A 27,760-nucleotide genomic window follows, 5' to 3' on the forward strand; every position below is an offset into this window, starting at 1 on the left:
CAATAATTCATAATTTATCCTTCTTGAATCTGCTTTTATTAATCCTTTATTAAAGGTAGGGAAAAACCCAAAATTTGTGGTTCATAAAATCTGGGGGACTTTTCCTGAACCCCCAAATCCTATATCAGTGGCAGTTGTTTGGATATTACAATGGGTAGTAAGACATATACCTAAGGCTGAGCCTGTGGGAGGACTTACAGAGTAGCTATCTTTCTCTATATGGTATGGAGTGGTATAGGTGCTTGAAGAGTGGGGTCTGCTGTGGTATATGGGGATGCCCTGAAAACAGTTGAAGGGTTTGTGGTAGTGTGAATAGATGGTTCCCTATAATCAGTGTTTTCTTAGTTTGTAGTTTGCATCTGTAGTCACCTGGCTGGATGCCGTGCCACTGGACAGCTCTTAAATTGTGGTGGTGGGTTTGAGATTTCAATCTAAAGATATGCCAAATGTGCCTAGCTAGAGTTCCTGAAGTGTGCTGTGTGGCTTTTGGTTTTTAGGCTTGTGCTTCTCTCTGTCAGGGCTTGGACCTTTGAAGGCAGGCTAGCTTCTTCTGACATTATGGCACTTCCCTCTGGATCTGAAAGCTTCAATAAATCCCTTGCTCAATAACTGTGCCTGGTCTGGAAGTTCATCTCAGCAAACCTGAAGCTGTCTGCTACAGGGTTAGAAAATGTTTTGAAATACGTCAGTGTGACACATAAAGGACTAGAGTGTCGGAAGCTGCCATGGAGGTGGCCTGGCTGTTGTTATGAGTAATATGATGTACAGCTGAGGCCAAGATGGCTGTTCAGAGAAAACTTGGTTGTGTAAAAGAGGGGTTGTAAAGGGAGAGGGACATGCGGCTAGAGTCCTCTGTGGTAGTTTATGATTTCACAGATAAATTAGATAAAGGAGAATGAGGTAAAGGTGATAGAAGATGGCCTTCAGATCTGACCTTTAAGAGGGGGAGAGGAAGTCCAAGATTCAGTATGCAGGCAGAGGTATTAATGATGATAAGGTTTCAGGAGACCATGATAGGAAGTATCCTGCTTCTGAACTTCTTGAGTTGGGAAAGACTTTTAAGAAAGATGTGAAAGAATCTGTCTTAGCCTGGCTTGTGAGGCTATGGGACATGGGTTCAGATGGCATCTGTCTGAATGTAGAGTAACTGATTAATGTAACTACTCATCCTTCCTAGAGAGAAAGGCTACAAAGCCTGAGGCACTGTGAGGGAAACAGGTCCCTGATAGACTGGCTCATCCAAGCCATTAGGGACACTTGGTTATTACAGGCTGAGAGCCTCATGAATATTAGGGACTGGATGACAAGGGGATGGGACTTACTGAGAGAACTAAGACTGAGAGAAGCAGTGTTTGATGTTCAGCCTTCAGGACCAGATAAGACTATTCACAAGAGAATTACAACAGATAAAAGAATATATAGATATACACACACATACACATTATAAACAAGATGACTCGAGTTACATGAAAATTTAAGTTTCACACAGACCCTTTATTTTGATACTTTTGCAACATCTGTTATCACTTAGCATGACAATAATAACTAAAGTAAGAAAGGTTACACAAAATTACACATTTAATTTAGAGAACTCTTTGTGAGCACAATCCCATTGATTTATAATAATTTCTGAATCTTTCTTTCTACCTGACCTAAATCCCTTGTGTCAAGCATGCACAGGCACTGTCTCTCAACTCTGGTTTGGTTTGGTTCTGATTTGTTTGGTGGTCAGTCAAGGAAAGACCCATGTAGTTATTACTGAGCTTTACAATGAAGGTGGGAAAACAAGGAAAAAAATCTTTAAATTCTTTTGGAAATAATATAATGAAGTTAAAATCAGGATCCCTCCAATTTGATGATTATTTTTTCAATTTCAGTTCTAGTTATTTTTTATTTAATTTTTAATTTAATTGTTAATTTAACTCTAAGCTTGCTGAATTTATCTTTAATAGTGTCAGGAAATGTTCAACATATTAAATTTCTAATTTAATGGATGCTCGATTTTTAAACTTTGATTATGTGCCAATTTAAATACCAATGTTAAGGGTATTTAGCATCTTAAAGTGTTACATTTCACAAATGCTTTGCTCCAGCCTGGACCATTGAGAAATAGATGCCTTTCTGTGCCAGCAGTTGTTGGTGGGTGCCATGCTCCTTGACCTTGCCATTCTGAATCACGATGATTAGGTCTGCGTTTTGGATGGTGGACAGACAGTGGGTGATCACAATGCAGGTGCGGCCTTCTCTGGCCTTGTCTAGGGCTTCCTGAACAACCTGTTTCATAATTATACAATTATTTATGGTAGAAGCAGTTCTCTTCCTTTATTTTTTTTTAAATTTTTTGTTCATTTTTATTTATTTATTTGAGAGTGACAGAGACAGAAAGAGGGAGAAAGAGAGAGAGAGAGAGAGCGGGGGGGGGGGACAGAATGGGCACACCAGGGCTTCCAGCCCCTGCAAACAAACTCCAGATGCGTGCACCCCCTTGTGCATCTAGCTAACGTGGGTCCTGGAGAATCGAGCCTTGAACCGGGGTCCTTAGGCTTCACAGGCAAGTGCTTAACCGCTAAGCCATCTCTCCAGGCCAGTTCTCTTCCTTTAGCTCCTCCTCCATAACAAGCCTCATAATTTCTCCACCATGTCATTTATCATAGTGTCAAAGAAATGTAAATCAAAGCTGCACCGATTATCTTACCCCAGCCATGAAGAAAAAAAGGATAACAAATGCTGGTGAGAATATGGGGAAAGAGGAGCCTTTATACAACCACTGGTGGGGGTGTAAACTGATGCAGGCACTGTGGAAATTGGAGTGGAGATTCCTCAAAAAACCTTGGAGAGAGCTACCATATAATCCAGCTATTCCTACTTTTGAGCATATACCTGAAAGTCTCTAAGTCAGCACACCATAGAGATACCTTCACATACATGTTTATTGCAGTACTGTTTATAACAGTCAACATTCGGAGACAACCTAGATGCTCAACTGGTAAATGGATAAAAAATATGTGGTACATATACACAGTGGAATTTTACCTGGCTATAAGGAAGAATGAGGGTATGTTATTTGCAGGAAAATGGATGGAACTAAACATAATTCTATTAAGAGAAATAAGCCAGACTCAGAAAGACAATTATCACATGTTTTCTCTCACATGTGGAATCTAAACTTACACACACACACACATATGGCATGAAAGTAGAAGGGGGATTATGTAGATATTGCAAAGTGTCTACAGGGAGAGGGAAAGAGAGGGCAATGGTAGTAATACAAAATATTGCATGTTTTCTCTTATATGTGGATATAGATTTAACACTAACAACTACACACACTATAGACATAAAAGAAGAGGGACTATTTGGTGAGATAAAATGGGAATGATGAATTAGGGAGAGCAGTGGGAGGGTGAATATGAACAAAGTACAATGATATGTATGCATGAAAAGGTCATAATGAAACCCATCAATTTATATTGTAACTAAAAATTAACAAAAAATAAATGAAAAAATAAGAAAGAGTAGTATCAGTGAAATATAATATAAAATTTAAAAAATAAGAAATCTATCATTTCAGAAAAAACATGAAGCCCAGTTTGGACAAATCTTAAACAGGAGATCTATTTCTAAGGTTACAGCAGTAAAGACAGTTCATCCAATGGTTTCAAAGCACCTTTGTGTCCTGCCACACAACAACCCTACAAGTAGCCCTCTGGTGCAACCAATTCAGGAAGCCTGAGCACAGGCCAAACCCATCAGGACAGGAAGCATCTCATAATCTTCTGTCTTTTGCTAAATTCTGAGCCTTTTCTCAAGCTGAAAAGGGTTGCTAACATTTGTCTTAAGGTGTGACCAGATTTTCACCCTTGTCCTCCACCTTTTATATTGCTGTGCAGTCTCTGCTGCACAGATGGGACATACACTACTGGCTGGACACAGATGTGGAGCTGGCTGGGAGCATATATGCTGCAATGCTTGTCTTATATCACCTAAGGGCCCCTAAGTCTCAGAACATGTTTGGCTTCCACTGGAAGCTGACCTAAGCAGCAACCAACTATCTCAATGAATTGTTCTCATTACGTCAAAGAACAGCATAGATTTAAACTTCTTAAGGGCATCAGACTACAGCATGAAAGAACCCAACTCAGGTCCTTACCTTTTCACTTTCTGTATCCAGAGCTGATGTTGCTTCATCCAAAAGCAAAATGTGAGGCTGTCTAACAAGGGCACGAGCTATGGCGATGCGTTGTTTCTGACCACCAGACAGCTGAGTCCCTTTGTCTCCAACTCTGGTGTTATATCTCTATGAACAGAATTTGGTTATAATGAAAATAGAAATGATAATCCTCAAATGCAGTTTGCTCATTGAAAATAGGATAATTATAAAAATTAATTAGGTTCAGAAGCTAAGAATAGGTTCACATCAATCTAAACAATTCAGCAAGACTCTAAATGGTAAATTTAATACCTGCTTTGGCTTTAGCGTTATTACATTTAGTATAAACAAGCTAAACTTTCTTCGTGTAGAATTTCTGACGAGTCCGTCATCTTCTACCTTCTGATTTTATTTTATTTGGAACAAAGATTGGCAAGAGAAATTAAATATGATGTGAATAGGTATTCATAATAACTGAAATTCATTTCACTTAAAACCAGCAGGTGACACTCTTTACATGATTTTAAACCAAGGAAAGAAATTCTTGGGCTATTAGCCTTTTATTGTGTTTTTATGAAACCATCTCTAACAATTAAATGGTTTAAATGAATGTTAAGGAATTCAACCTTAATATCTAACTTTTATAATGGGAGGTTTTTTTTTTTTCTGCTTTTAGAGTTCCCAAAATTCTTCCCATATTATTTCTTAGAATAGAGCATTGTCACACATTATTTAAATAGAAAGGCAAGGATGGGGGATAAAAGGGTACATAGAAGAAAACCAAAGTGGGATGACAACAAATGTAACTAGAAACCAGATCAGTCATCTCAATATATGAGGTCCTTAGCAGGCTCAACCTATGGTCATACCAAGGAAAGGTTCTGATTAGTACACTATAAGACTAACTATAAAATCCATGTCCTACATAGTGATGAAAGTTTTACTAGTACCCCTAGTTCTATGGGGAGAAGAACAAGGTCTCCATTTGTAGAAGAGAAGCCCCTTGTGAGTATCTAGCAGTTGCTCAGACCCATTCCATAGCCATAGCACCCTCAGAAGGGACGCTCTGAAGTATGTCCATGTGAGTACAGGGTTTCTGGGCTCTGCTGACACATGGTGATGCTTGTGAGACAGGTAAGAGCACTGCGGGAGCCCTGGAGGAGGTAGAAAGCTAACCCAGCCTCAGCAGGGCAAAGCTGTTCTAGCACTAGACACTCGGGAGAAATGAGTGCTCAGACTGAGAGCAGGACTTTGTGTACTGGTCCAAACAACAATGGAAAGAACTAGGATGTCTACATAATTCTCCGAGTATCAGAGAGATCAGGAGTCCAGAAAGGTTAATCCTGGTGGTAAACAAACACCATAGGGACCAAATACTCTTAGAAGTTAGACATGTTTGTGTCCTGCGTCAGTATCACCTGGGCTTTAAATCAGACTTCCAGAGCCTACTACCTGATCTTTCTCATTCAGCAGAGTTGAGGTGGAGCCTAGAAATCTTCACATCTAAGCACTTCTAAGGTGATGGAGATCCTTGTTCACACTCTGAGAACCACCAACTTCTCATCACCATATAAAGGGGACTGCAGTGCTATATTTTAAATGTCAGATCTCAGGATTAGTCAGCTATAAATAGTTGGACAAAGTTTTCTCTTTTTTTGATAGAAAGAGAGGAGGGGGGGAGAGAGAAAATGAGAGAGAATTGGCATGCCAAGGCCTCAGCCACTACAGTAGAACTCCAGACACTTGCACCAACTGGTGGGTATGTGTGACCTTGCCCTTGCCTCACCTTTGTGCATCTGGTTTACATGATATCTGGAGAGTCCAACATGGGTCCTTAGGCTTTGCTAAGTTATCTCTCCAGCCCTAGACTCAGGTTTTTAACAAGAGGAAGGGGACAGGGCCATATCTTTGGTGTTGTGCTTGGTAGAAGTAGTTATCTGCAAAAGAGCCTAAGGTGAAAAGAAATCTTGGGAACAGGGACATCTGCTGTAGTCATCTTTGCCTGTGCGGTGACTGCTCTCCAGGCTTCTCTGACACTACTGACTTACTCTTTAAAGGATACACCCTTGATAAAAAATATACACAATGATAGTAGGATGGGATATATTATCTAGATAAGATGTGTTTAAGAAGTTAGACCATGGGGTGGAGAGATGGCTTAGCTGTTAAGGTGCTTGCCTATGAAGCCTAAGAACTGAGGTTCAATTCCCCAGAACCCATGTAAGCCCAACACACAAGGTGAAGCATGCGCACAAGTCCTCACATGTGCACAAGATGGCGCATGTGTCTGGAGTTCAAGTGCAGTGGCTAGAGGTCCTGGCCTCTATCTCATAGGAAAATAAAATAATAGGACTAGCCAGATGTGGTAGCACACATCTTTAGTCCCAACACTTAAGAGGCAGAGGTAGGAGGATTGTCATGAGTTGGAGGCCACCCTGAGACTCCATAGTGCATTCTAGGTCAGCCTGGGCTAGAGGGAGACTCTACCTCAAAAAAAGGTAGGACCTGAGAGGGCTTAAGAGAAGGTGGGAAGTTCAATTTACCTAGCATACTGGAGAAATTCAGAAGTCATTCATAGGATAAGAGCATAGAGAAGACTTCAGTTATCAATCACCAAGGGAGCTTTTGGCTTATGAGAGACAAAAGATGAGAAATCTCACATTGCCACAGTTTCTCAATGAGTCAGGTTTGTTCAGTGTACACTCTTTCCAGGAGGGTTCCAGTCTGGCCTGGCTCCAGAATGAGGCTTGAGGAAGAGCTGCAAAGTGACAGAGGAAACGAAACGAGGAACTGAGGAAGGATGGTCATGCCTGCTTCTTGGCAGAACCAGAATCAGGAAAAAGGAAAAGGAATCCCAGACACTACTTATTCCTAAGGCTGATGTGGGTGGAGCTGCAAACCTAGAAACTCCTAATAAAATTCCTGAATAGATCGAATACTTTGTTCCTTCCGCACAAGGACAGCTAGGTAGACATAACATTTCACAGGCATTAGAAACATTTGTATGTAAGTGCAATACTGGTTGTTCATTTCACCTTTGCGAAATCAGCCCTTTGATCACCAAGCACAGGCCTGAGAAGAATAGAGCTCAGTGATAGAATACTTACCTAGCATGATTGGGTTCAGTTCCCAGTATAGAAGGGAGGAAAGGAGGGAGAAAAACAGGAAAAAATTATATAGACCAGGGATGGTACATGACCTGGACTCTGAACATGGAAAGAGACCTACATCAGGCAGAGAATCAATGAACTGGTGGATGTTGGCCTCCTTGGCTGCTCTAACGATCTCATCCTGGGACACGACCCTGCTGTTGTCTCCATAGGCGATGTTCTCACTGATGCTGCAGTCAAACAGGATGGGCTCCTGGGACACGATGCCCAGGTGTGCTCGGAGCCACTGCACATTCAGTTGCTTTATTTCTTTGCCATCTAGAAGCTGCAAGAATATATCACAGATCAACTTCAGGGACCAGCACACTATAGACTTAGCAAAATAATTTCATATTTTAAAAGTGCTGAGTTGCTGTGAGATTAAGGAAAAGTTTTATTTGTTTTACTTTGGGTTGTCAGGGTTAATTTAACAATACAATGATTTGTACGCTTTGAGGAAATACCACATTTCTCATGTTTCACCTAGCTTCTGATTTATGCAGTAGTAGGGTAAATAACAGGCCTCCCCCCATTGAAAACTGAATATATCATTCTGTATGCTAATGAGGCTTTAAGATATCAAAAGGAATTAAAGCTGCTAGATAGCTAAACTTCAAGTAGATGATTATCCTGGATTATCTTTGTGAGTCCCACATAATCATAAGGGTTCTTAATTGAGGAAAAGGGGGCAGGAGGATCAGAGGTAAGCAGAAAGAAAAGACTGAAGATGGAGTAAGGAGCCACAAGCCACCACAGATTGTCCCTTGCAGTCTGGAGAAGGCATACTGCTGTACTGACACTTAAAGTTTAGCTGGGTGAGACTGATTTTGGATTTCTAGCCTCCATGACTATAAAAAAAACAAATTTATGCTGCTTAAAGTCATAAGAAACTAATACCATACCTGCTTTTATCTCTCTCATGTTTATGTGCGTGAATGTGTGGTATATCTACATGAGTGTATAGACGTGCATGCCGGAGGAAGATGTTGGACATACTCTTTTATTGCTCTTCTGCCATTCTCTGGGAGTGGCCATTGCCTGAACCCGTAGCGCCTGGGTTTTGGTTAGACTGGCTGAACCTGATGATTATTCTATGTCTGCCCCACTCAGTGCTGGGATTACAGACAGATGTTGATATTCCTGGCTTTCTATGTGGGCTCTGGGTATCAACCTCAAGTGCCCTGGCCTGCACAATAGGTGCTCTTACCTCCCTCCTCCCACCCCTCAGCCATGTCTCTAGCTCTTCCTCTTTCTTTTGAGTTTTTTTCTGGCATTTTAATTCTTATATTTAATTTTCACAGAAAACTGGCTGGGGTCAGAGTGAAAATTGGAAACTATATAACAGATTTTTTGGTCATGTTTCTGACCTGATCTGACTTTGAGGAATCAGAGGCAGCAGCTAAATAGTATGGAACATAGGAGGGCGGCTGCTGGATCTTTCTGTAGTTGCTATGTTGGGAAAGATAATTTCTCTGACTTAAATTCTTTATGGACCAAGCATGAGTGATGACAATTCCTAAGCTCAGAGAATGGAGGACTAAGTGAGAGCATACCTGGATCCTACACAACACAGCACAGAGCACAGAATAAGTGATTAAGGGCTCAAACAGTTTGTATTTATGTCTGTGACATAGGATGGACACACAGACAAGTACATACCATCTATAGCAGTGAACCAAATGAGCAGGAAAGGAGAAGCCACTTTCCCTGGTGACATGGCTTCCCAGACAATCCTGCAGCTGGTGAGATCCCACTACAGCCTGGCCAATGAAAAGCTTTCCTCTCCAATGCAGATGTATCTGTCCAATAGATCTGCTTTGCAAAGTAATGCTTTTGGTATTCAAGTGAGGGGAATGTTAATGCTCTCTGAAGAAGTCACTAGTGACTCTGCTTGGGGTTTTCTATCAGTCATGAATGTACTGAGTTATACAGACTCTTTGTACCCCTATGTGGGCCTGGTGGCTCTGGCAGACAGCTGGCCAGAAGCACAGTAGACCTTTGCTGCAGGAATCCAGCCTCTGTTGGGAAGCTAGCAGCTGCAGGGATGGAAAGCACAGCCATGACCTTGTTGGCACATAGTTGCTATGGAAACTGCTCTGAGCCACTATGTTCCTGGTTTCCTAACAGTTTGAATAAGTGAAGGTGGAAAATAGAAGGTGGAGAGAAGAAGCAAAATGATACCCAATGACGGGATGGATACAATAGGCTATGTCTACTCTCCTAGCATCCAGCAAGCTGGGACAGGTAAATTGCATGGTCTAGCCTTGGCAACATAAGGGAGTTACAGGCCCAAGACTGCTTCAAAATAAGCAAGAAAGCAAGCACAATCGTATAAGAATGTAGCAAAATAGCCAATTTTGTTATATGAAGCACTATATTTTATAAGAGGAAATTTGAGGAATTTTTTAAATTATTTTCATGTTTGAGGAGGGAGAGAAGGGGAGAAAGAGAGACAGACACAGAGAGAAAATTGGCACACCAGGACCTTCAGCCTGCTGCAAATGAACTCCACACATGTGTGCCCCCTTGTGGCATATGTGCAACATTGTGTGCTTGTGCCACTGTGCATCTGGCTACGTGGGACCTGGAGATTTGAACATGAGTTCTGAGGGTTCGTAGGCAAGCAACTTAATTGCAAAGCCATGTCTCCAGCCTTAAAGCAGTCATTTTGTAAAGCAGTCAGTTTATCTGAAATGAGATTTAGGAGGAGTAGTGGTAGCTCTCAAATTGTCTGATTATGTCCTATGAATCACTTTAAAGTCTCACAGCTTACATGCATTCATAATCACCTTTCAGTGAGGGAAAAACACATTTGATTATAATAGAATGTTGAAGTTGCAAACAATACTAAAAAAATTACATGAGAAGAGCCTCAGAGGCCCCCAACACCTCAGCACTGAAGCAGACCAAAAATGAACCCAACATGGCTCAGGGAAATTTTGCGGAAGAGGGGGCGGAAAGAATGTCAGAGTCACATGTTGGGTCATGATTTGCAGAGACATTTACCATACCAATAACTGGGGACTAACTCCACAATGCATGACCCATTTTCATTAACAAGGAGGGTCTAATGGGAAGGGGTAGATCACAGATGAGCCTAAATAATGGTACCAAACTGCCTGTATTTACTGAAAAGAAAACTAATAAATTAAATTAAAAAAAAAACAATTAGTGAAAACAGGGTGAGTATGTGATCAAAATACATTATATACATACATGAAAATGTCATAATAAAACCCATTATGTATAATTTAAAAAAAGTATAATAAGTCCATCTATCAAGAAAGTATGAGGGCTAGGGAAGTTGCTTAGTAATTAAAGGTATTTGCTTGCAAAGCCTGCTAAACAAGTTTTATTTCCTAGTACCCATGTAAGGTCAAATGCACAAAGTGGTTAAGTTCATTTGCAGTGGCAAGAGGCTCTGGCTTGCCCATTCTCTTCTTTCTTTCTCTCTATCTTTCTGCTCAACACTCAGGGGCTGAGGTAGGAGGATTGCTGGGAGTTTGAGGCTGGCCTGAACTACAGAGTGAGTTCCTGTTTCAAGACAACTTTAGAAAAGAAATGAGGAGCCAGGCTTGGTAGCACAGGCCTTTAATCCCCGAATTTGGGAGGCAAAGGTAGGAGGATCACCATGAGGCTACCCTGAGACTACATAGTGAATTCCTGAATTCCAGGTCAACCTGGGTGAGAGTGAGACCCTACCTCAAAAAAAAAAAAAAAAAAAAAAAGAAAGAAAGAAAGGAGGGCTGGAGAGATTGCTTAGTGGTTAAGGTGCTTGCCTGAGAAGCCTAAGGACCCATGTTTGCCTACTCACATAAGCCAGATGCACATGATGGTGACACAAGCATCTGGAACTGGTTTTCAGTGGCTAGAGATCCTGGTGTCCCCATTCTTTATTTCTCTCTCTGTCTAATAAATAAATACATAAAAATAAAATATTTTTAAAATAAATGATAATAAATACATAAACATACAAAAGTGAATATTTAGGTATAATTCCATATTCATAAATTAAAACATGGGCAAGTATCATCTCTACTCAGGGTAGGAAACAGGAATTCCTCTAAGTATTTCAAGAGATGAGTACATAATAAAAGGAATTAGGTTGCTATCTTGCAAGAGCTGGAAGACTGGAATTATGAGACTGATGTGCTACCTACTTCACTAACAAGGCTCCTTGGAGCAGCTGTGACAAGAGTATGATTTTCTTCAACGTCTTAGTCATAGAGTCACAACTGCTCCAAACCCTGACACAAGACCAAGTTCTGGTGGTCACAAGATCTCCCATAAGCCATATCTATCACATGTTAGCTCCCTGCTTCTGCTAAAGGAAGTTAGTATCTGCTTCCCAGAGTTTACATGTACCTCTCACTTTTAGAACCTAACTGAATTCTAGTAACATGGGAGCTTGGAGAAAGACTTCAAATTGCTTAATATATGGAAGGACAGATAGAAAAATATGAAACTGCAGGCTGATTGAGTGAAACAGTAACCATCTCTAGACAATAAACATTAAAAACAAAGTGTTCTCATTAATCACAGGAATATCAATTAACTTAATTCTGATTCCTCTCTAGCCATTTTAGTTCAGAAAACAAAAGAGCATTCTTTCTTATTCTCTATCCACTTCTCAGATGTGTCCATCTTACTTTTGGGGTTTTCTGTTTTGTTTTGCCTTGGAAGGTGTTTCAGTACCCTATTTAGTGGTATTGTCTCAGCCTCAACATAATACCTGTCCAGATTCCCCTTCTTTTTTTTTTTTCAAGGTAGGATTTCACTCTAGTCTAGGTTGGTCTGAAATTCACTCTGAATTCTTAGCGTGGCCTCTTCGAACTCATGGCAATTCTCCTACCTCTGCCTCTCCTGAGTGGTGGCATTAAAGGTGTGTGCCACCATACCCAGCAAGGTTCCCCTTCTTAAACACATTCCCTGGGCTCTCCTCACATTCCAGCTGCAGTTCTAATTTGCCTCTTCCACCTTTGATCTTCTTCAGGGTCCACACTCCCTTAAACCTGCATGTTCCCTCCTAGCCACCCTTCAGCCATGCTAAACTGTTTGCGCCCACCAGCCTCAGTGAGAATACAGAATGTCTCCACCAGCATGTTAATGGCCATGTCATAGGATGTCTTCTCAGTCCTCACCTTATTCAAACTTTGCATAACATCCCTTTCTTCAAAGATAACCTACCATGGCCTTTCACCCCAGTCTCCTAGAGCCTCTTTTCTGTCTCTCTGGCTACTCTCATTTTGTTGGCTTTCCTCAAATCAGCTTAAATCTAACCACAGCCAGGGAGATGGTTGTTTGCAAGTGAGCACAGAGGGGCAATATTGATGGAGAAGGTGGCTGGAGCAGATAGCACAGATTAGACATCAAATTTAGGCTGTCAGACTATCTAACAGGATCTGATGCTTAGAGATTTGAAAAACCATGACTTATGTATGATCAAGGGTTAAACACGTCCAGGAGTGTGGATGAAGAAAACCCAACATCATTTGCATATGAAAGTATGCTCACCACTCTTCCACCCAGGGGGTCATAGAACCTCTCAAGGAGCTGGACCACTGTGCTCTTTCCACAGCCACTGCTGCCCACCAGGGCCAGTGTCTGACCCTTCTTCACCTCGAGACTCAGCCCCTGAAGCACTGGGATGTCTGGTCGGGTGGGATAGTTGAACACGATGTCATGGAATGTTATATTTCCTTCCAATGTATTCTAAAAGGAGAATAACACTCAACTTGATTACTGAAATACTGAAAACATAGGATGGAGCTAACTTCATGTACCTTCATAAATCAGAGGGATCCACCTCTCCCTGGGGCACTGGAGCAAGACTTATTCACTGTTAGCATTGTTTGTTTGTTTGTTTTTAATTGAGATAGGGTCTCTCTCTAGTGGAGACAGACCTGGAATTCAATATGTAGTCTCAGGTTGGCCTCTAACTCACAGTGATCCTCCTACCTCAGCCTCCTGAGTGCTGGAATTAAAGGCATGCACCACCACTCCTAGCTTAAGTACTGTTAAATGTTACTACAACTGTTGGTTCTATGTTGAGCTTTCACTGACTTTATTATAAATACCTTTTGAACATTTTCTGTGAATGCAGGTTGTTTGATAGGCTGTGGTGGCTTGAATGTGAATGCACATTCCCCATAGCCCTATATATATATAAATATAAATACACACACACACACACACACACACACACACACATACACACACACACACACACACACACACACACACACACACACACATATATATATATATATATATATATATATATAGAGAGAGAGAGAGAGAGAGAGAGAGAGAGAGAGAGAGAGATTGAATGCACACCAGGGCCTTCAACCACTGATGAACTCCATGTGTGCTTCCCCATGAGGCACATGTGCAACATTGCACACTTGCGTCACTGTGCATCTGGCTATATGGGATCTGGAGATTTGAACATGAATTCTTAGGCTTCATAGACAAGTGCCTTAACTGCTAAGCCATCTCTGTAGCCCAACCTGCAATATGTTTGATTAAGGTTAAATTCCTACTTGAGTCTCCAGAAGCCTCTTGGATGAGGTCACTGAGTGTGGATCCTGTAGTCAGTCCTAAGGTGGGTCTAGAGCCAGTATAAGCTCTGGCTGTTGGTGTTTGCTGGTTTTGTTTCTGCTTTCTCTGCTGTGGATACAAGCTTGAGTGAACCAGTATTTTCCACCATGATGGAACATCCCCTGGATTCTGTAAGCCTGAAATAAACCCTTTCCTCCCTTAAGCTGCTTCTGGTTGGGTGCTTGTCCTAGCTATGAGAAGGTAGCTGCAACACAGGCCCTTCTAGTACACCTGGCTGCCTTGAACAGAAGAGTGTTAGCAAAACCAGCACTGCTTTTATGCTAGTCTGGCTCCTTTGAACACTATAAGTTCTGGGAGAAACCATCACTTCAATCATAGCTGCTTGCTACAAAAGGCCAACTCCAGCTGCTGAAGGCACTAGCATCAGCAATAACTTACTTAAATAGCTTCCAGTGGATTTTCTGCCATTACAAATCCTGTGAATTCCAGCAACCATTTTACCCAGAAGAGCACAGGACTACTGGCAGCCTATGATTAGTACAAATGCAATCCTTATTTGTAGAAGCAAAAATCTTTCATTTGCCTTAAAGGCTATGTCATGATTCGTGCAAACACACTTGCCATACTTTTTTTTTTTTTTTTTTTTTACTGGATCTATAAGCAGACTGAGACTGTTTAGCTCACTTTTCCACTGATCCAGGAGACACCCTTCTGTGCTCCTCAGTGGGGTTGCAAGATTAGTCCCATTAACTAGGTCCACTCTCTTGAGCGGTCTTTTCTTGTCTGCTTTTGGGCTTTGTCATTATAGGGTGGGTTGAACTGGTAGCAGGAAGACAAGAGAGCAAAAGCAGCAGTGGCAGTAGCCTTTCAGTGGGAGGGTGGCTGAGGGGTTCTGGAGTGACTAGGGTGGGAACAGACAGTAGAGACTACACAGGTTATGAACAGTTAAAGATTGAAAACCCTGGGCCTTCATTACTGGAAGAGTTTCACATAGCTGCCAAACCAAGCTTTAAGGACCAAAGGTCCTGACACCCTAGCCCAAGACCTTTAACACCAGCTGATGCTGGAGCTGAGTCCATTCGATAGCTGTGACACAAGCAGGCATGGGACTGCAATTGCTCACTGCTGTGAACACTGGGGAATATGACAGCTTCTAATTACCAAGATACCTGGTTGTTAAAGACAGTAGTAATATGTCCCCACCCTTACCATCTACAGACCCATAATGGTCTCCAGCCTCTAAAGCCCAGAGCAACAGGCTCTGAGTTATCAAAGCTTTGAGCTATAAGCCATGAGGCCTGCTAGTCCAGCCCCTAGGTCTTGAGATTCCAGGGCCTAAAACTCCCAGTGCTAGAAGACCTTCTACTCACATACTCATAGCTTCTATCCAGGTAGAGAAAAAGGCCCATAGCCAGTTGATTAGTGTGGTGGTTTGAATGTGAAATGTCCCCCATAGACATGCATGCTTAAATATTTAATCCTAGTTGGTGGCACAATTTGAGACTTTATGGAACCTTATAGGAGGTAAAAGCTTGCTGGAGGTAATATGTCACTGGAGAACAACTTGATATGTTACAGCTCAGAACCACTGGCTTGCTACTTCTTCCCTGCTGATGTGAAGATGTGACAGATGTTTCCCAATCAGGCCTACTATACTTTCACTTCCCTAGAAACCATGAACCAAAAATAAACCCTTGGGCTGAGGAAATGGCTTAGCCATGAAGCCTAAGGAACCTGGTTTGATTCTCCAGGACTCACATAAGCCAGATACACAAGGGGATGCATGTGTCTGGAGTTCGTCTGCAGTGGCTAAAGGCCCTGGTGTGCCCATGCTCTCTTCTATCTGCCTCTCTCTCTCAAATAAATAAAATATTTATAAAAAATAAATAAACCCTTTCCTTCCTTATGCTGTTTCTGGTTGGGTATTTTGTTCCAGTGGTAAAAAAGTAGTGGATATCAATAGTAACAAATGTAGTGAACTCCTATTTCAGCTAAGCTTCACTTCAAAGAGCTAAAATTTAATTAATAAGCTCTACAAGAAAGTCAATGCCTTAATATCATGGATTGTGAATGCAATTCATGCACACAATGCAATTGATCAAGCTGTTTCTCCAGAACATTAAAAAAAACCTCCTTAGTGTGTATATATATATATATATATATATATATATATATAGAGAGAGAGAGAGAGAGAGAGAGAGAGAGAGAGACAGAGAGAGAAAGAGAGAGAGAGAGAGAGAGAGAGAGAGAGAGAGATATGTAAGGGGCAGTATTCTTGTCTCCTTGTAACTTTGTTATGTAAAAGTACTAGATCTCAATACACATTAGCATTTAATTTATATTAAAAATACACCTAGGACATTTTATATTATTATTATTTTTTTAAATTTTATTTATTTATTTATTTATTTATTTGAGAGCAACAGACACAGAGAGAAAGACAGATAGAGGGAGAGAGAGAGAATGGGCGCGCCAGGGCTTCCAGCCTCTGCAAACGAACTCCAGACATGTGCGCCCCCTTGTGCATCTGGCTAACGTGGGACCTGGGGAACCAAGCCTCGAACTGGGGTCCTTAGGCTTCACAGGCAAGCAGTTAACCGCTAAGCCATCTTTCCAGCCCCATTTTATATTATTTTAAGTATACATAGAAGCACAAATACTACAATTTCTCTCCAAGTACTATCATCCAGCAGTTAGGAGCAGAACAAATAATTGAAAGAACTCACAGGTTTTAGTCCTTGTGTGCTGTAGGAGTCAACTGCAGGGACTTTTTCAAGGATCATGATGATATGTGATGCTGACACTTTGGCTTTGGTGTAGTCTGGAGCAAATGAAGTGGCATTCCCAGCTGCTAGGGCACCAAAGATAATAGCTGAGAAAACCCTAGAAAACAAAAGACAAGACATGTACACATGGTTCTGACTGCAATTCCAGTATTCTGATAACTCTACAACCAAGAGCAAGATGCTGGGTGACCACCATTCTGCATCTAGAAAGTCCTTTTACTAAAACTATACTTGGACCAGCTGGGAGAAGATACATTCCTTTGGTTTACTGGTAGTGCCACACTGAGCTTGGCAATGGGGAAACCCCAGCTAGGAGCTGACCTGGTCTTCCTAAGGGGCAGTGCCCCAGGGAACAAAGAATGAAGCTTCTCATAGTCTACATTTTGGGTGTGTGTTTCAATTTCAGTGGGAACATATTGGAAAGAAGCCTAATTAGCTTACAGAAGAACTTCCCTTTAGCTAGTATTATATTTGCACACATGCCTTCGATTTCAGAGATCACACTCTGTAGCCACCAGCTAGAATTACTGGAGTAAGTGCTGTGTATTTCTACCAAGGTAACCCTCTCCATATTTGGTGATTTTAAATCCTTCCCCAGCCTCCTAGATCGTGGAAACAAGCATGAAATCCCTACACCCTAATCCCTCAGCACACACCAATGTCTGACTGCTGTAGTTACCTAATCATGTTCTTTGCCAAAGAACTTTGGCGAGATTGTCATGTTTCCTTTTCTGTGCTCATGAGTTTGTTTAAAATTGAAAATTGTTCTTCTCTGCTACACAGAATTAAATACAACAGGATGTTGAGTTAACCTACTACATTGTAGTATGGTTTAATGTTTTTCATGTCTTCATATTAATTATGTTTGTTTACTTGAACAATAATAATCAAGAAATTACTTCTTAGTCATTAAAAATATGGAGGAATGCAGGAAACCCAGAGAACAAAGTACATCACTTAAAGACATTCTTTTTTTTTAAATTTGTTTTTGTTGTTTATTTATTTGAGAGCGACAGAGAGAGAAAGAGTGAGAGAGAGAAAGAGAGAGAACGGGCGCACCAGGGCTGCCAGCCACTGCAAACGAACTCCAGACGCGTGCGCCCCCTTGTGCATCTGGCTAACGTGGGTCCTGGGGAACTGAGCCTCAAACCAGGGTTCTTAGGCTTCACAGGCAAGCGCTTAACCGCTAAGCCATATCTCCAGCCCTTAAAGACATTCTTTAGAGATACTCATTTCATTTTTAAACACATTTTAAGTTTTATTTTTAGTGTATGTGTAGTGTGCATTTACAGATATGTGCATCCTGAGTGCTTACATGTGAAGGCTAAGGAACATGTAGGGTATGTCCTTGTCTATTGCTCCCCTACCTTACTGACCTGAGACCGAATCTCTCACTGAACCTGGAGCTCCCCATGTCTCAGTTAGAGTGGCTGACGAGAGAGTAAGCTCTAGCAACCCTTGTGTCACTGCCTACTGCAGCTCTGGGGTTACAGGTATGTGAGGCCATGCATGGCTCTTTACATGGGTGCTGATGATTGAACTTAGGCTTGCATGACTGTATAGCAGGGACTCTTACCCACTGAGTTACCGCTCCAAGTCCTCATCATATTTATTAAAAAAATATTTTTCATTACTTAAAATTAGAGAAAGAAGAAAACAAAACAAAACAAAACCAAAAAGTAGAACCAGGAAGAATTTTATCAAATGAAAAACAAGAATTTAAAAATGAAAGAAATAAACACTTTTCCTTATATGTTAGTATAACTGCAAAACAGCCCATTGTTTTTGACTTTCACAACACTGTTCTAAAAATGTTTAGTTTCAAACCCTTTGAATCTAGATTGACCTGATGACTTACTCTGGCTAACCAGATATGGTGGAAACCACTGTTGTTAGCTGCAAGCATATGACTCAGGCAATGAAGAGGGTCTTGTATGCTTGCTCATCCTCTCTGTCTCTCTAATCCTGCCACTACTAACATGAAGCAAGCATGCACTCAGAACAGTCATGACTCCTGGTTGATAGGCTGTAGCACCCTGCGATATAAGAGTAATTCCAGATGAAAACTGCTATGCCCAACCCAGATCAGCAGAACTGACTTAGATATATGGACAAAATAAATATTATTATTTTCAGGTCTTTGAGATTTAGTCACTGGTTGTTGAAGGAATAATCTGATTCTTTTTTGTTTTATTTTGTTTTAATGAGAGGGAGTGAGAATGAGAGAAAGAATTAGCATACCAGGGCTTCCAGATATTGTAATCAAACTCCACATGTGTGTGCCACCTTGTGTGCATGTGTAACTTTGCACATGCATCACCTTGTGCATCTGGCTTACATGGTTTCTGGGAAATTGAACATGAGTCCTTAGGCTTTGCAGACAAGAGCTTTAACTGCTAAGCCATCTCTCTAGCCCAATAATCATATTCTTATAAAATCTGTGGTATATATGGGAAGACAGTTCTTTAAGCACCACATTATATAGCTTCCAAGACATCTGCATCTTTCATCTCTGACACAGAATCAAAGGCACCACCAATGAAACACCCTTGGTGATATCAGGTCTATTATCAAGGTTCATGTCTGGATATTTCCCCTAGATTGGCTTGCACCCTGTTTTAGGAAGTAGTGTGTTTCATTGAGTCTATTGTTAAAACTTCACTTTAAAACAGGAAAAATCATTTTCCTTTTTCACAAGATGGCCCTTCAAGTACTGGAACATTGTCAAAAAGATCCTTGTTTTGTTGAACATTCCTTTCATTGCCTTCTTCTAGACACATTACAATGTATCTTTCTTTTTTTTTTTTATTAACATTTTCCATGATTATAAAATATATCCCATGGTAATTCCCTCCCTCCCCACCCCCACACTTTCCCGTTTGAAAGTCCATTCTCCATCATATTACCTCCCCATTACAATCATTGTAATTACATATATACAATATCAACCTATTAAGTATCCTCCTCCCTTCCTTTCTCCACCCTTTATGTCTCCTTTTCAACTTACTGGACTCTGCTACTAAGTATTTTCATTCTCACGCAAAAGTCCAGTCATCTGTAGCTAGGATCCACATATGAGAGAGAACATGTGGCGCTTGGCTTTCTGGGCCTGGGTTACCTGACTTAGTATAATACTTTCCAGGTCCATCCATTTTTCTGCAAATTTCATAACTTCATTTTTCTTTACCGCTGACTAGAACTCCATTGTATAAATGTACCACATCTTCATTATCCACTCATCTGTTGAGGGACATCTAGGCTGGTTCCATTTCCCAGCTATTATAAATTGAGCAGCAATAAACATGGTTGAGCATGTACTTCTAAGGAAATGAGATGAGTCCTTTGGATATATGCCTAGGAGTGCTATAGCTGGGTCATATGGTAGATCAATCTCTAGCTGTTTTAGGAACCTCCACACTGTTTTCCACAATGGCTGGACCAGATTGCATTCCCACCAGCAGTGAAGAAGGGTTCCTTTTTTTCCACATCCCCGCCAACATTTATGATCATTTGTTTTCATGATGGTGGCCAATCTGACAGGAGTGAGATGGAATCTCAATGTAGTTTTAATCTGCATTTCCCTGATGAGTAGTGACGTAGAACATTTTTTTAGATGCTTATATGCCATTCGTATTTCTTCCTTTGAGAACTCTCTATTTAGCTCCATAGCCCATTTTTTGATTGGCTTGTTTGATTCCTTATTATTTAACTTTTTGAGTTCTTTGTATATCCTAGATATTAATCCTCTATCAGATATGTAGCTGGCGAAGATTTTTTCCCATTCTGTAGGTTGCCTCTTTGCTTTTTTCACTGTGTCCTTTGCGGTGCAAAATCTTTGTAATTTCATTAGGTCCCAGTGGTTAATCTGTGGTTTTATTGCCTGAGCAATTATGGTTGTATTCAGAAAGTCTTTGCCAAGACCAATATGTTGAAGGGTTTCCCCTACTTTTTCCTCTAGCAGTTTCAAAGTTTCCGGTCTGATGTTAAGGTCTTTAATCCATTTGGACTTAATTCTTGTGCATGGCGAGAGAGAAAAATCTATTTTCATCCTTCTGCAGATATTTATCCAGTTTTCAAAACACCATTTGCTGAAGAGGCTGTCTCTTCTCCAATGGGTATTTTTGGCATTTTTATCGAATATCAGGTGGCTATAGCTACTTGGGCTTACATCTGGGTCCTCTATTCTGTTCCACTGATCTACATGTCTGTTTTTGTGCCAGTACCATGCTGTTTTTGTTACTATGGCTCTGTAGTATAGGTTAAAATTAGGTATGGTGATACCACCAGCCTCTTTTTTGTTGCTCAGTATTATTTTAGATATTCGAGGTTTTTTGTGATTCCAAATGAATTTTTGGATTGTTTTTTCTATTTCCATGAAGAAAGCCTTTGGAATTTTGATAGGGATTGCATTAAATATGTAGATTGCTTTAGGTAAGATTGCCATTTTCACGATATTGATTCTTCCAATCCAGGAACAAGGGATGTTTCTCCACTTTCTAGTGTCTTCTGCAATTTCTCGCTTGAGTGTTTTAAAGTTCTCATTGTATAAGTTCTTTACTTCCTTGGTTAGGTTTATTCCAAGGTATTTTATTTTTTTTGATGCAATTGTGAATGGGAGTGATTCTCTGATTTCATCCTCTGTGTGTTTGTTGTTAGCATATATGAAGGCTACTGATTTCTGTGTATTTATTTTGTATCCTGCTACATTGCTGTAGGTTTTGATCAGCTCTAACAGTTTGCTAGTAGACTCTTTAGGGTCCTTTATGTATAGAATCATGTCATCTGCAAATAATGATAACTTGATTTCTTCCTTTCCAATTTGTATCCCTTTTATGTGTGTCTCTTGCCTTATTGCTATGGCTAAGACTTCCAAAACTATATTAAATAGTAGTGGGGACAGTGGACACCCTTGTCTTGTTCCTGATTTTAGTGGAAAAGCTTCCAGTTTTTCCCCATTTAGTAATATGTTGGCTGTAGGCTTGTCATAAATAGCCTTTATTATATTGAGATATGTTCCTTCTATTCCCAGTCTCTGTAGGACTTTTATCATGAAGGGATGTTGGATTTTGTCAAATGCTTTCTCTGCATCTAATGAGCTGATCATGTGATTTTTGTCCTTCAACCCATTTATGTAATGTATTACATTTATAGATTTGCGTATGTTGAACCATCCCTGCATCTCTGGGATAAAGCCTACTTGGTCAGGGTGAATGATCTTTTTGATATACTCTTGTATTCTGTTTGCCAATATTTTGTTAAGAATTTTTGCATCTATGTTCATGAGGGAGATTGGTCTGTAATTTTCTTTTTTTGTTCTATCCTTGCCTGGTTTTGGTATCAGGGTGATGCTGGCCTCATAGAAAGAGTTTGGTAGAATTCCTTCTTTTTCTATTTCCTGGAAAAGCTTAAGAAGCAATGGTGTTAGCTCTTCCTTAAAAGTCTGGTAAAATTCAGCAGTGAATCCACCCGGGCCTGGGCTTTTTTTAGTTGGGAGATTATTGATAACTGTTCGGATCTCCATGTTTGTTATAGGTCTATTTAAGTGATTAATCTCATTTTGATTTAATTTAGGTAGGTCATATATATCAAGGAAATCATCCATTTCTTTCAGATTTTCATACTTTGTGGAGTATATGCTTTTATAGTATGTCCCTATAATTTTTTGAATTTCTCTGGAATCTGTGGTGATGTTACCTTGTTCATCTCTGATTTTATTAATTTGTGTCTCTTCTCTCTTTCTTTTGGTCAGATTTGCTAAGGGTTTATCAATCTTGTTTATCCTTTCAAAGAACCAACTCTTTGTTTCATTAATTCTTTGGATTGTTCTTTTTGTTTCTATTTCATTAATTTCTGCCCTAATCTTTATTATTTCTTCCCGTCTACTAATTTTTGGTTTGCCTTGTTCTTCTTTTTCCAAGGCTTTAAGGCGAAGCATTAGGTCGTTTACTTGTGACCTTTCTAATTTCTTAATATAGGCACTTAAGGCTATAAATTTACCTCTTAGAACTGCCTTCATTGTGTCCCAGAGATTTTGGTATGTTGTGTTCTCATTATCATTTGACTCTATAAATTTTTTGATTTCCTTTTTGATTTCTTCATTGACCCACTCATCATTAAGTAGTGTATTGTTTAGTTTCCATGGTTTTGTGTATGCTCTATAGCCTTTCTTGCTACTGATTTGTAGTTTAATTCCATTGTGGTCAGATAGAATGCAAGGAATTATTTCAATTTTCCTGAATTTGTTAAGATTTGCTTTGTGTCCTAATATATGGTCTATTTTAGAGAATGTTCCATGTGCTGCTGAAAAGAATGTATATTCTGCAGCCTTTGGATGAAATGTCCTGTATATATCTGTTAGGTCCATTCCTTCTATGACCTCATTTAGTCCAGATGCCTCTCTGTTTATTCTTTCCCTGGATGACCTGTCAATTGATGAGAGTGGGGTGTTAAAGTCACCCACCACCACTGTGTTTGGTGTTATCTGTGACCTTAGTTCTAATAGTGTTTGTTTGACGAATTTGGGAGCCCCCATGTTAGGTTCATATATGTTTAGGATTGTAATGTCCTCCTGTTGGAGTGTGCCCTTAATCAATATAAAGTGACCTTCCTTATCTTTCTTGACTAACGTCGGACTAAAGTCTACCCTGTCTGATATTAGGATAGCAACCCCTGCTTGTTTTCTCGGCCCATTTGCTTGAAACACCGTCTTCCAACCTTTCACCCTAAGATAATGTCTATCCTTTGTAGAAAGCTGAGTTTCTTGGAGACAACAAATTGTAGGATCCTGCTTTTTAACCCAGTCTGCAAACCTATGTCTTTTCGTTGGGGCCTTGAGACCGTTGATATTAAGAGATATTATTGAAAGGTGTGTATTTATGTTTGCCATTTTTGTGTGTGTGTGTGTGTGTGTTACTGGTTCTACCTGTGCTCTCTTCTGTTAACTGGTATTTGAGTATAGCTGGTTTTTTCTAGGTTCCTTATATGTGTGCTTTACCTTTTGTTCAGCATGGAGGATTCTATCAAGTATTTTCTGTAGAGCTGGTTTTGTCTTCAAATACTCCTTTAACCTGCTTTTGTCATCGAATGTCTTTAGTTCTCCATCTATTTGAATGGATAACTTTGCAGGATAAAGTAACCTTGGTTGACAGTTGTTATCTTTCAGAACTTGGAATATATCACTCCAAGCCCTTCTGGCTTTAAAAGTTTGTGTTGAATAATCTGCTGTAATCCTGATGGGCTTGCTTTTGTAGGTAACTTGATTTTTCTCTCTAACTGCTTTCAATATTTTTTCTTTGGTTTGTGTGTTTGGAAGTTTGATTATAATGTGGCGAGGAGAGGTTCTTTCTGGGTTTTGTCTGGCTGGGGTTCTAAAGGCTTCCTATATCTGTATTGACACCTCTTTCCCAATTTGGGGGAAATTTTCCTCTATGATTTTGTTGAAGATGCCTACTATGCCTCTGGAGTGGATTTCTTCTCCTTCTACTATGCCCTGAATTCTTATATTGGATCTTTTCATAGTGGCCCGAATATCTTGAAATTCCCACTCATACTTTTCTGTAAGTTTGTCTTTCTCTTTGTTGGACTGCATTAGGTCTGCCACCTGGTCTTCTAGCTTAGATATTCTGTCCTCTCCCTCATCCATCCTACTGGTGAGATTTTCTACAGAGTTTTTTATTTCATTAACTGTGTTCTTCATTGCTAGTAATTCTGACTGGTTTTTCTTTATTATTTCTATTTCCCTATTTATGTCTTGTATTGCCTTCTTTATTTCATTAAATTGGTGTCCTGCCTCTTCTTTGATTCCTTTGATTTCCTCTTTGATTTCCTCTTTGATTTCTTCTTTGATTATTTTCATGTGTTCTTTGACCTCTTTGAACATATTTATAATTATTCTTTTGAACTCTTTCTCAGGTATTTCCTCTAACTCTTTCTCACTGGAGGACATTTCTGATGCATTAATACTTTTAGGTGGATTTATATCATCTTGCTTTTTAGTGTTTCTTGTGTTATAATGTATATATTTTTGCATCTTGGATTAGGTTAATGCTTGGATTTTCTAGCTAGCTGTGTATTCTTAGCTGTATCAATTGATTTGATGTAATATATTTTCAGGGTAGGACCTTAAGGTATTAGGTGTGGCTCTTAAGACTCTCAGAGTATCTACAAAGATGTTCTTAGGGGTTGAGTTTCCCTGTTATAGGAGTATTCAAGCAGGCTGAGTGGAATAAAATGCAGGTAGATTCTAAAATTTAACTAAACACTGTACACATTCAATCAAAAACAGCCCCGAGTATGTATGCAAGAGTAGTTATTATAATGGCCAGATCCTCTATCAACAAAGAGGTTTAGATTTCTGGTTTGTTTCGGTATCCAAGTCAGCTTGTGACCAAGTGAGTCCCTTCCCTGGTGCAATCCCAGTTACCTTGGGTGATTTTGGTCTCAGTCAAGTTGCTGCCTGGGTCGTCGGGCTGCTGTTCTGATTTCTGGAGCTGGGCACTTGCTTTTCCTACGGGGCAAACCGAGCCGCTGCTGCTGCCTCTGCTGATGTCGTAGCTGCCACCACCGGAGCCACCACCACTGCTGAAGCTGCTGCTGCCGTGTCCACCGCCGCTGCTCCCCCCGAAGCCGCTGCCGCTCCTGGGTCCGCTGCTGCTGGGGCCGCTGGTACCGGTGCTGGAGCTGCTGAAGTTGCTGCCGAACTCTGCTCCTGCTTGGGTCCCGCCGTCAGCCCAAGTTGGCGTGGCCGGTCCCGAGCCGCTGCTGTGTTCGCTGGAGCTGGGTTCAGGCGTTGGGGTAGGGGAGGGAGCCGCGGCTGCTCTGGTTGTCTCACTGCTCCATGTGTGCTTATACCTCGCGGTCTGCTCCTCTGCTGCTCGCTGCCGCTCTCCCCTCATGTGTCCCGAGTTGCGGAGAGCGCGGTGTGAGGGGAAAATCCCGCACCTGGCTTCTCCTGCGGCTCGAGCCGAGAGTCTGGCGGTTTTCGGCTGCGCCGCAGTTGCGGCGATTGGCCGAGCTGCCGGAGCCGCCCTTCCTGCCTGTGCAGGCTCTGGATGCTCTATAACTCTTCCACTTCTCCGCTGCTGCCTCAATTTTCTATACACCTCACTTTTTAGTAAAAGTGTGTATTCTGCTGAGTTTTTTTGGTCTTTTTCCCCCCTAGGCTGCTTTGGCGTGGTACCTACGCCGCCATCTTAACCGGAAGTTACAATGTATCTTTCTAAATAGTGGGCCTGGAACAGTGATCACACTTAAGAATGACCCCAGAATACTGGGAATCTATCACATCCTCTTCACAGGACTCTACACTTGTGTCAAAGAAGCATGCTATAATTTTTTTGTGTTCCTGATTTTTTTTTTTTTTTTGTAGTCAGTGAATACAGTTAAGTTGGTACCATTGTTAGCCTACTCCCTGTCCTCACCCCTCCACAGGGACCCTCCTTGTTGGGGTATATGGGCCGTGTATTGTGGGGTTGTATGCTGTAATATTATAAAATGATTCTGACTAAACCACACAGGGGTCAGTTCTGGACCTTTATCATTTAAACCTGTGGGATCTTGTTCATCTGGTCTGCCCTTCCTTTACTTATTTGGAAGACTGATTTTATACATCAAAGACTATAGTGTCAGTAACTTTCATCACTGCAAAGGCTTAGAGTACAGCCATATATCAAATAATTACCAACCCAAGGTTCCAGTACTAATGACGCCTGATGCTAATCTCTGCTGCATAATCACAGGCAGCATCTCCACATCATTGTCAGACATACATGTCACAAAGTAGAAAACTTAAATCTTGGGGCTTACAGTTAAAGGAACTTGTTTGCAAAGCTTGAGGAGCCTAGATTAGATTCTGAAGTACCCATATAAAGCCGGATGCACAAAGTGGTACATGCATCTGGAGTTCATTTGCAATGGCTACCACTTCCCTCTCTTCCTTATTCTCTCTCTATTCTCTCTCTCTTTCTTTCTCTCTCTCTCCTTACAAATAAATAAATAAAACTTTTAAAAATCCTTAAATCTTGCTTATCCTGAACTAAATATAATTTGCAAATAAGTAAATACCTCAAAAGGACAAATACAATACTACTAACACATTTCATGGTGAGGTTCATATGATTCTGACTTTAATGTAAAACTGATAGTACTTACTATATTCTGTACTAAGGGCAGTCTTGCCTGTCAACAGCATTGAAAAATCTAACCGACTTGTGACTAGTAAACTATTGTTCTGGTGCTTTGATAGAATTCAGTTCAGGCTTGTCTTCCACCTTCACACTAACGTAGCAGGAAAACTTCAAGCTATGCCATCCTTGGCTATTTTTTGTTGTTGTTGTTTATTTTTATTTATTTGAGGGAGACAGACAGAGAAAGAAGGAGAGAGAGACAGAGAAAGGGAGAGAGAGAGAGAGAGAGAGAGAGACAGAGAGAGAGAGACAGAGAGACAGAGAGAGAGAGGGAGAGAATGGGCACACCAGGGCTTCCAGCCACTGCAAACGAACTCCAGATGCATGTGCCACCTTGTGCATCTGGTTTATGTGGGAACTGGGGAATCAAGCCTTGAACTGGGGTCCTTAGACTTCAGAGGCAAGCGCTTAACCACTAAGCAATCTCTCCAGACCACCTTGGCTATTTTTAATATGTCTGCTTCTTACCTTACAAACATCCTTTTTATCAAGGAAAAGGAATTTATCCTGTAATCTCCCAGGATTTGCAGAAATTAAAATGTCACTCCCACACCTTAGCTGCCTATGGGAAGCACTTTGAAGCTCCTTCTGATTCCTTGCTCAGAGAGAGGCTTTGGGAAGACCAAGGTCATGGCCTTCAAAAGATCTCTGAATTGAATCCCCCTCCCAGGCACAGATGCAGAAAGTCAGATATGTGTGAGTTAGCACAGGAAAGAGAAGTTGCTGAGGAAATGTGGTGCATCTCTGGTAACTTGTGGAGACTCAGAGGCAAAATGCTGATTTCTCAGGCTGGAGAAATGGCTTAGCAGTTAAGGTGCTTGCCTGCAAAGCCTAAGGACCCATGTTCAATCTCCCACCAGATCCCACATAAACCAGATGCATAAAGGTAGCACAGACATCTGGAGTTTGATTTCAATGACTGAGTCTCTG

General features: G+C 40.8%; 1 protein-coding gene across 14 annotated transcripts in view; it reads right to left on the reverse strand.

Moving 5' to 3' along the window:
* Positions 1–1,473: 1,473 nt before the first annotated feature.
* The window catches only part of LOC101595257 (multidrug resistance protein 2-like), a 114,326-nt gene continuing 88,039 nt past the window's right edge, over positions 1,474–27,760 (reverse strand). For all 14 annotated transcript variants that reach the window (XM_045160420.1, XM_045160426.1, XM_004662293.2 and 11 more), the window contains 5 exons: positions 16,587–16,743; positions 12,814–13,011; positions 7,379–7,585; positions 4,151–4,297; positions 1,474–2,274 (listed from right to left, as the gene is read on the reverse strand). In XM_045160420.1, coding sequence (XP_045016355.1) covers positions 2,074–2,274; positions 4,151–4,297; positions 7,379–7,585; positions 12,814–13,011; positions 16,587–16,743 — 910 coding nt within the window. In that variant the 3' untranslated portion in view covers positions 1,474–2,073. The remainder of the gene's footprint in view (positions 2,275–4,150; positions 4,298–7,378; positions 7,586–12,813; positions 13,012–16,586; positions 16,744–27,760) is intronic.

The sequence above is a fragment of the Jaculus jaculus genome, chromosome 10, assembly GCF_020740685.1.
Source record: "Jaculus jaculus isolate mJacJac1 chromosome 10, mJacJac1.mat.Y.cur, whole genome shotgun sequence".
NCBI classification, from domain to species: domain Eukaryota; kingdom Metazoa; phylum Chordata; class Mammalia; order Rodentia; family Dipodidae; genus Jaculus; species Jaculus jaculus.